We start from the raw sequence: 10,078 nt of genomic DNA on the forward strand, positions 1-10,078 counted from the left end.
GCCTCTGCCATTTTCCCCGTCTCGCCTCATGGCTGGATCCATATGTTGGAGGAATTAACTCCTACAGAGGTTGCCATTAACTGGTTTATGGACCCCGTTGCCTGTCACCATGTCCACAGCTTTTTCATTAACATGGATCATTGTCTCACATTTTTCTCTCTCACCACAAGCAGCCATTTTAACTATCTCCCTCTCTGCTTGTGGTGGAATGGCCAGCTCCATACCATTAGCTCCTCCTCCTGTATCCCACCTCACCCAACTGGTTGTTTTTATTTACTACTCTTCCTCCCACTAACACTAAGACGAACAACCCTTTCCTTTGTCTGCACCCTTTCCCTTATCACCATTATTCATCCCTTCCCTGCTAATCACACTTCCTTTCTCTGTTTATGGCTGAATTAACATTCCAGACTCGTGTCTTGCTTGCGTCTGTCAATTAAATCCTCAATGATTGATCAGCTGATCGACAGATTCGGATTGGGATGACGTGCACCTCTCAGTGATGATGTCATAATGGAGGAGATCCTGTTCAATGAATGTCAACACTTTGTCAACCTACCTACTGATAGGCTTTTTTAATACTATTTTAGCGTCAGCTGCTTCTCCTTCTTCTCATCACTCCCTCTGTCCCTTTTCTCCCCCTTTTTCGCTGACAGTCTATTGCAGAGCAATCTGCCATATCAATACACAGTTTCCTTTACTATAGCTGAAAGCACCAAACAAGTGTCCGCCATTTTTCTCTCACCTCCAGCCTGTTTGCTTCCAAAGGAAAAAAATCCTGTCAACAATCCTGCTATTTCTATACAGTGTCGACTTTTGGTGTTGGTGGGGGGGCAAACAAAAGAACAGAACAATCGCTCACACAAACTGCTCTCAACTTGTGATTTGGAAAAGTGAGAGAGAAAGAGGGAGAAACCACTGCATCGTGTGACAGGAAAACACAAAGAAGGGCTGCAAAAGAGCCTAAGAGAGGGAGAGGGAGAGCCGTCGCTATAGAGACGATGAGTCAGGCAGCATCACCTCATTAGGAATGACCCACCACACACAAGCACAGTCATGTGACTGAGCCAGTGCAGACAACCTATTCGGAGGCACAGTAAGAAACAAGAGAGTGTGGGAACGGACTGTACATGCAGAAGTCATGCATTGTTAGAGCCACAGAACAGAGAGGTGAGCGATGGAGGCAGCTGGTCATGAATATAAATCACAGCTTCTGCTTTCAGGACCTTTATGGGGAGATAGCAACTCTGGGATTCAGAACAGGAGGAAGGAGAGAGGAACAGGCTAGGCTAATGCTACATATCATACAGTTACTGCTACCACCCTGTTCAGGCATTATCAGAGGGTATGGAGTATGCTCCACTGCTGTCTATTGTATCTGTAGCCATTGTAGCTGTGTCCAGAGCAACTTTCCTGTCACTCAGTGTCAACTTCTCTCCGAGGGTGATAAGACTCTGCTTTCAGTCGCACTATCTCTAGCCATTGCAAGCGTTTGGTCTCAGTGAAGGGTATTCTCTGGGGCGAATGTTTGGGTTGATAAAGGTGCCAGATTGACACCTGCCTCTTCCACTGTCCGCAGAGTGTGTACTTGCGTGCATTGCCCGAGAGTTTGTGTGTGTCCCAAAGGATGTTTTTCACGTGTATATGTCTGTGCACAGCTGTTTGTTCTGTATTGTGTTCTTACTCCCACGACTTGACCCCCTTTGTTGTCTAAAAAAGAAGCGGAAACACAAGGGGAGCCCCTCCCTTCTCCTTTTCTTAATGCTCTCACCTTCTCTCTGTCACTTAATGTCACTCCACAGCAGATTAACTCACTCCTAATTCTCATTTCACAGGAAATAACCTATTTACGCTCCCTTACTCCACTCCTCTCTCTCCTCCTGTTTGCACACACAGAACACGCTCACATTCTTCTTCGCGCTTTCTTCTCCCTTTCAGCCTCTCTGTCTCTCTGAACTGCACACATGCATGCCTTCACACAAACACACACACACAAATACATGTATATATATATATATTTACTTCCACACCACACTAATGGGATTATGAATGCACATCAACATACCATCAGGAGACTGCACAATCATGCACACACACTAACCCTTGAGGTCCATTAACCATCCAGCATGGATGCAGGGTACCATGCCATACTCCGTTCTGCCCCCTGCTGCCTGCATACTGCACCTGCCAGTAACAGGTGTGGGATTCAATTAGAGCAGCATGCTCTCAGCAGCGAGACATGTGGGCAGGCCATGACTGTGGACTGGGCAAAGACCTGGGTTAGCAGAACCCTCACATCCCTGTAGCTAAAGGGGGGGGGGGGGGAAACAACAACAATCATGACAAAGAAGCCACTTTATAAACAGCTGCCAACCATTGGCAGGGGGTGTTTAGATCATCAAAGTCTTACATTTACCATCACCATGATGCTATCACATCAAACAGTAAAACACCATGGACTGCAGATGACAACCACAATGAAAAGTCTAAATTTAGCCCGAAGCTGTCAGCGCTCACTTTTAATTGCGTTACCAGTCGATCACAAATTGCTGCTCGACACTAATGGGAGATATTTACTGTCATTTTCAGGAAAGTTGTGGCGCTTTTAATGTTTTATACAGCAGCCGCATATTGACAAGTAACAGCTGACCTGTGCCTGGGAAAGGGATTATAGAGATAAATAGTCAATTATTACAACCATACTTCCCTGTATGCGTGGTGGTTAATTGACATGCTAGAGTATGATAGCTACAGCCTTGGGTTTTAATCCCTGATAAGGTAAGTTTCATTAGCCATCTGGCTAGTTTGTAGGTTAAAATAGTGTTGTGTCTGCGTTGCCTGGTGACTTCCCTGAGATGATAATGACTGCAAGATTTCCATCCACACTCAAACAGGAGCTAATCTATTTAACTATCGCACATAATCCCGGATGCCTCCTACTCTGGCTAACCTGCTCTAGACTAGGATAATGCCTAATCTCAAGATTTACGCCTAATGCTTAATGCCTAATGCCTAATACCTCATTCATACTGTGGTCATAATAGCTTCTTGTGCAATAGACTTTACTGCGAGGGTTCAGCTGCGCCAGTTTCCAACTGCTACAATCACTTTTCACAGTTAGAAGGAGAGAGGGAGGCGGAGAGAGCCGGTAAACGGCAATGGGAAGCTGGGGAGTGCAGGTCAGAGTTAATGAAGCCCCCCAGGCAGGGTTCGCGGGGTGTGAAGCATGTCCACTGTTTCTGTTTGGCCTGTGAGTGTGCATATGTATGAGTGTTTGTCTGAGTCCTCGTGGCCTGTGTGTGCAGCCCGGAGGCTGTTGATGAGCCCCTTTTGACACCAGGCCCACCCAAAAACCATTTCATTAGAATAAAGTGGGGATCACTGGTAGGAAGCCGCCAGGGTTCATAGGAGAGGGGAGGAATAGAGAGAAACATGGAGGAGGAAGGCAGAGGATGACAGACTGTTAGTGTATGCTGCGCTGTAGTGGTATCGTGATGATGAGGCCAATAGGAAAGACTGCAACCTATTTAGGACAGGTCTAGAAGGTTAGATGAAATAATGAAGAGATTCACATAGTGTCTTGGAGGCAGGTAAAATGTAGTGAGAGTATATTGTATTGCTGACAACAACTATTTAGGTGCTCTGATCGATTGTAGGGCAGATTTTCTACCTCTTTCCTGCATATTAAAGTCGGCCATGACTTGGTACATCATCCCTTTTCTGCCGACGCTTTGGATACCCTCCTAAACTTTTAACTTGTACTATCAGAAGGTCTGATATATATAAATATATATATATATATAAATATACATATATATATATATGTATAGGTGCTCCTATATATCGGTCCAGCCTTCAGTCCAGTGGCCTTTAAGGATGCTTTTGTGTCAAACTAGTTGTAAAAAATAAAGTACACAAATATATCAGTCATCTAGTAGAATCCAAATAAGTTCTGCTCTCATAAAATAATCCTGTTGTTGTTAAAGTGTGTACGATGAATATGTTTGATTAGATATATGACCAAGAATCAAATGAGACATTACAGATTTAGTTTGCCCTTTACTGTAATGTAATACCTATCAGACTCTCTTTATTGTGGAAACTGATGAGATGAATGCTTGCGTGCATATTAATACCGACTCTTTGTGGTCATCCCTTATGCCGCTATAATAATCAGGCTTGCATGTTTGCGTTTCTCTGTCCTTTATTCTACCTTGAGGCAGAGTGTTCCTGGCTTTGTTTATGGGTCACCTACATGCAGAGCCTCTGCAATGCTTTCTGCAAGCTGTTTATTTCTTTATTTACAGTGGCATTGTACTTTTGAGGCTGTGTCCTACTTCTAGTGTTTTTTTGTTTTTTTTTATCCCACTCTATAGCTCTCTGCTCCACTAATACCTCCCATTTACTGCCTTTATTGGAAATATGTTGGAGCACAACTTCTATTTATTTGCAGTGCACTCATGCTGTGTCTGGATTGAAAAAGACGTCATTTGATTGTGGTGTGAACGAGAGTTGCCATAGATGTTCGTCAAGAATGTCATTGTTCAGCTGTCTGGAAGTGCCATTTTAACCATTGCTGTGAACATTATGTAGCATATCCCCGTCAGCCGCGTTCATATATGCAAAGCAAACACCTCAGGCTTTGAGGGAGCATTTTGGTTCGACAATGGAGCATGACAGGCCCCCTCACTGTGAAGTGTCTTGTATTCAGAGTGTTTGTTTATGCCGGAGCTTGATTAGATTCCTGTTTGGCTGCCAGTCTCAATCCCTGTTGGACCCCCTCAGACAGAGGAGGCTAATTCCTAAGTGGCCCAGCACCACAGATCACCAACCACTATAAACAACAGTACTGCAAGACGGCAAAAAGAGGAAGCTGGATCTCTAGAAGCCTAAAGTAACTCCTCCATCTCTCTTATCATTCTCCTCTGGCACCAGACTCCATGCAATATTCAGGACAGTTTGAGCCTGGGCTGATCCATCTCTCTAACTGAGTCACTGAGTGACAACGTATATATGCACGTTGGAGTGTGCGTGCATGTCGTGTACAAACCGTCTGTGTACTGGGATGTGAGTGTGTGTCTGTCTGTGCATCCATGGGAGCTGTATGTCATCTGTGTCCAAGTGCCCCTGCAGCGTCCAATTAGTTCAGAGATGCGTTCAGTCATGAGGTGACCAGCAGGTGTCAGGTTCTGTCCTAACCTAGAGCCAGAGAGCCACATAAATAAGCTGGCAGAGGAGGCGTGGGGACTCCTCAGCTGTTTGAGTCTGCAGTGCCTCCAACTCTCTCTGTCTCCCTCTCTCTCTCTTTCTCTTTCTCTTCCCCTCTCTCTCTCTTTTTCTGTCACCGGTACCCCTGTGATGTCAGAGCGGCAAAGATGCCAGCAACTTGCCTCATAGATCACCTGACATGCCCAGTTGTCCCAGGGCACGCTATCTGTCAAGCTGGGACACACTGCATCAACCAGACAATTTACACCAGTCCACAGCAGATGACCTCCACCCCGCCTGATGCAGGCATCCTCCACGTGTGTGTGTGTGTGTGTGTGTGTGTGTGTGTGTGTGTGTGTGTGTGTGTGTGTGTGTGTGTGTGTGTGTGTGTGTGTGTGTGTGTGTGTGTGTGTGTGTGTTTGCATGTTTGGTTTATGTGTTGTGCACACAGCTCCCCATGTATTTCTATGTTGGTACATCTTTGTGTGTTTGGAGTAGCGACCATTGTTTGTGTCCGTTGTGCGTGTGTATGAGGAGGTATCTTGCAGTTGTTGAGGAAGAGGAGGCCGAGCCAATCTTTACCCCAAGATGCTTTCTTTCTTTGAGGCATTACTCTTGACTGAGAGCCAAATTTAAGTCCTAATGAAACAAACTCAACAATTACTGTTTTCCCACCCAGTAGCAGAGCAGAGAAGCAGAGGTCTTTGAAAGAGGAAAATGCACAATCAAATAAAAAGTAGGCCAAGATAAATTAGATTAGGAGACTACATCGAAGCCGCCGCCGCAGCCAGAAATCTCCCATTTATCATATCCCGACACTTTCCAACCACAATGCTGATGTTCTACAAATTAGCTTTTATATGTTCCTTCATTTAGAATCAGATTTTGTACTTCACCTCACTCCCCCTCGCTCCCATTCTCCTCTTAGTCTTTGTCTCCTTTTCAAATCTCAGTTTACTTTTATCTAATCACAATTTTTTTTTTTATTCCCGTCCCTGCGTCTCTCTCCTGTTCTGTATTCCACGGTCTTTGGCCTTTTCCCATCTCCTCTCTCCCTCCCCTACCATCTTCATGATATCTTTCATTTTTACAATGCTTTGTTTTTTAACTTTTTCTCTCTCTCTCTCTGTTCTTCTTCTCCTCCTCTGTGCTTCAACACACCTCCCTCCACTCCAGTCTTTGTGTGCCCTGGGACTCTGCTGCGGGTGCAGGCGGCTAGTTCTCTACAGGAGGCTGAGCACCAGGCAGGGGCGTGGTGCAAGGACCCGCTGCAGTCTGGGGACCGTCTGTACGTCATGCCCTGGACCCCCTATCGCACTGACATGCTGTTCGAGTACGCCTCCTGGGAAGACTTCAAACAGAACCGAGCCACCACCACCTACAAGTGAGGGTGCCTCCCACTGTCCTGGATGATCAAATAGCATCTGCTTCTGTATTGATTTATTGGCTTTTGATGTGGATATGGATGATGATGGCAGAACGGTCCCACTGTGGTGTCAGCTTGCTCACAGTGAGGCCATCTTGTAGGACTGTGTCATGCAGAGTAGATAAATTGGCTTGTTCTCCTGAATTTCTACAGCAGCTTATGTGCTTCTCTGTCAACAGGTTGCCCAACAGAGTCGACGGCACAGGATTTGTGGTGTACGATGGCGCGGTGTTTTACAACAAAGAGCGCACACGGAACATAGTCAAGTATGACCTACGGACGCGAATCAAGAGCGGCGAGGCTATTATCACAAACGCCAACTACCACGACACCTCGCCATATCGCTGGGGAGGGAAATCGGACATAGACCTGGCAGTTGACGAGAACGGCCTCTGGGTGATCTACGCCACGGAGTCCAACAACGGGCGGCTGGTGGTTAGCCAGGTGGGAGAGCAGCGCTGCACAGAAGGGGATGAGATGTGGATTATAAATGTAGAAGTGGATTATATCCAAATCTCATCTGACTAGTCAAGCGAAAGGTCATGTGTCACACATGAATGAATTACTATTGAGATTACACAAAGGCACTGACAAATGACAGAGAGGGATGTTGTCGTTCAATGAAAAGAGGTCACTTTAAAATTACCTTAAAAGGTTAGGCCGAATATCAAATCCCATCATATCCAAAAACTAATCTCCACCACTGAGGTAAATATTTGATTTGTTTTTTTAAGTGCACCACATCCAGGTTCTTCCTGGGTTCAAACATTGTTATAGTAATGACTTACAATCATAAATATGTGGCATTGTTAGGTATTATTAGTTTGGCTCCATCCAACGCACTTTCAGTTTGAGACTAATCTTCCACCTCTTTGTCATCTGTAATCCAATGTCACATTGTTGTACCCTGCCCTGCCTGTTTGACAACCTTTAAAACATGATCCATCAATGTGAACTTTTGCAGCATTCATATTTTAATAGCCGTTGGTTCTTTGTTTTTTTTTGTTTTTTTTAACAAACAAAAACTGCAATCAAGGCAGCGAGTTTCCACACAAACCGAGTTTGAATTAATGTGTTGTTCAGAAAGACGGGTCCCATTTATAATCACTATCTTTGACCTTAACAGGAAATTGTTTTTCAAACTGTAGAAGTTAAACAATCCATCTGAAATATCAAACCCTGCATGAGCTATGAGAGTGCAGAATAATGGAGCAGCAAAGTAATAAACAAGAAAGTGATCACTTTCATCATCAACAAACTGTTGGGTTTCTGGGGAGTTTTATTATTTGTCCTGCTTATCCAGAGAGCAACACACACACGGAGGTCTCTGTTCTGCCTCTGCATTGCAGTTTTAGGTGTATTAAGCAGAGGCAGCTTTGCATTAAGACAAAGAAGTAATCTTCTCTCCAGAGCTGAGGGCTTAATTACTTTTTAAATGTTTTTTACAAGTGATTATAAATTTCTGCATTATTGCTCAGAAGTGTAATTTGTGCTGCAGTGTGAACAAGACACATATGGGAAATGTCATATCAAATCTTTTCTGCTTAAAAGGGTCTTAAAAGATTCAACTTCAGCGTGTAGTCTTGTTATTCAGGATCTTTGGATTTTTAAACTTTTTGTACTTTTCTTCGTGAGCTGCTCCTCTTCCATTGGCTCCCACTGATTCAAATACTGTAAGAGAGTGTTAACAGTCAACATACCTTTATGTTACAAATAAAGATGTTTAACAAAGGTTATCAACAAATCAAATGCATTTAGATTTACTCTCTAAGACTCTCAAGCCTGTCTCTCTCACTCAAAGACAATGATCTGTAATTATTATTTTTTGCCTTTAGGTGAACCCTTACACTCTGCGCTTTGAAGGCACCTGGGAGACCAGCTTTGACAAGAGGATGGCCTCCAACGCCTTCATGGCGTGCGGCGTGCTCTACGCAGTGCGGTCGGTCTACCAGGACGATGACAGCGAAGCAGGCGGCGACTTGGTGATGTATGCCTACAATACCAACCACGCCCGAGAGGAGCCTGTCAACATCCCTTTCCCCAACCCGTACCAGTATATTTCCTCTGTGGACTACAACCCTCGAGACAACCAGCTTTATGTGTGGAACAACTATAATGTGCTGCGTTACGCCCTGGAGTTTGGACCGCCAGACCCCACCACGGGTAAGGAGCAATCCCAATGTCTGTGTGCAGAGTGGAAAAGAAGCTAGTTCTGTGCACTTCTTGTTTTTAAAGAACCTTTTAACAATAATTTAGAGACACTGTGCATTTATGCAGCTCATAATAAGTAAGCATATAGATAATACCACCATGTACTTGAAATGTAGAATTTGAAGTTTAGAAGATTACAAGCTGGGATGATCTTGAAGCTGTTGAGACAATAGGACAAGATGGTTACGAGGTATAATTGTAATATTAATATTTAACAGTATGATACTTGGTGAAATGGTGCATACTTACCAAGCTGTGAAAGCATTCTGATTCTTTGTTATGAAGTTGAATATTAACTAAGTCCCTTCAACAATGCTCTACCTCACATCACCGTGTTGCAGAAAATTACTTTACTTCCAAATTGACAGATTTATTCCTAATTAAGTTTCTTTTGAACGTACAATGACTGAATTTCTCTTTTGATGATAACAGATTTTTAAGAACTTGAAATTATGAAGTGTGGGTGTGTGTCTGGTGAAAAAGACAAAAAAAAGCTTTTATTTCTTGATTACTGAAGACTAACAGCTCATGCATGAATGTATTTGTGCCTTTTCCTATCTGACATTTCAGCAGCTCAGATATCATTGTGTTTCCATCTCCAGCCGTAGTTACAGTAACATACAGCCTCCCAGGTATGACTGCTGTAGCAGTTCATATCAACTCCTCTGTGTCATGGATATTGAAAAAGTCATTCTGAATTGATCAGGGGGAGGATGAAATGAGAACGCCACACTGTATTTTGGCAGTCCCTCGATATAAGAAGGGGTTGTGATGTATTGTGTATCTGAGCTGCGTAAAGACCCGTATAAAGCTGGGATTATGCCCTCAGAGAGTATGGAGAAGGAGGCACACGGGCGGCGGCACTCTCAGAGTTGTGCGCTGACTCCGCTTTTGATCATTCAGGATTTTGTAGTTGTGATGTGCTGCTTTTATCTTCCCATTAGTTTTGGTTGTTAGTGATGGTGACTTCTCTGATACATTTGATCAATTATTTATTCCTCCCTGACTTGTGATGAAGCTCTCCCTGCATCTCCTCCTCTGCTTTTCCTCGTCTCTCGGGAGAGCAGCTTTTGAGAGGCTCCAAAAAGTATTTGTCACCCCAATTATTGTCAGGCTAACTTTTGAACTCTACTTCAGAGAGACATCTTGTATTCACATGCATGTGTCCTTCACTCTCTTGATCTCTCCTTTTTGGGGCTTTTTGCTGTCAGGTTTTGCTGCTCTAACAAATCC

General features: G+C 44.0%; 1 protein-coding gene across 1 annotated transcript in view; it reads left to right on the forward strand.

Moving 5' to 3' along the window:
• Positions 1-10,078, forward strand: part of adgrl1a (adhesion G protein-coupled receptor L1a) — a 92,878-nt gene that overhangs the window by 64,383 nt on the left and 18,417 nt on the right. The window contains exons 6-9 of the mRNA XM_061026920.1: positions 6,385-6,592; positions 6,814-7,078; positions 8,470-8,797; positions 9,448-9,458. Of these exons, the coding sequence (XP_060882903.1) occupies positions 6,385-6,592; positions 6,814-7,078; positions 8,470-8,797; positions 9,448-9,458 (812 nt within the window). The remainder of the gene's footprint in view (positions 1-6,384; positions 6,593-6,813; positions 7,079-8,469; positions 8,798-9,447; positions 9,459-10,078) is intronic.

The sequence above is a fragment of the Labrus mixtus genome, chromosome 20 (assembly GCF_963584025.1).
Source record: "Labrus mixtus chromosome 20, fLabMix1.1, whole genome shotgun sequence".
Lineage (NCBI taxonomy): Eukaryota > Metazoa > Chordata > Actinopteri > Labriformes > Labridae > Labrus > Labrus mixtus.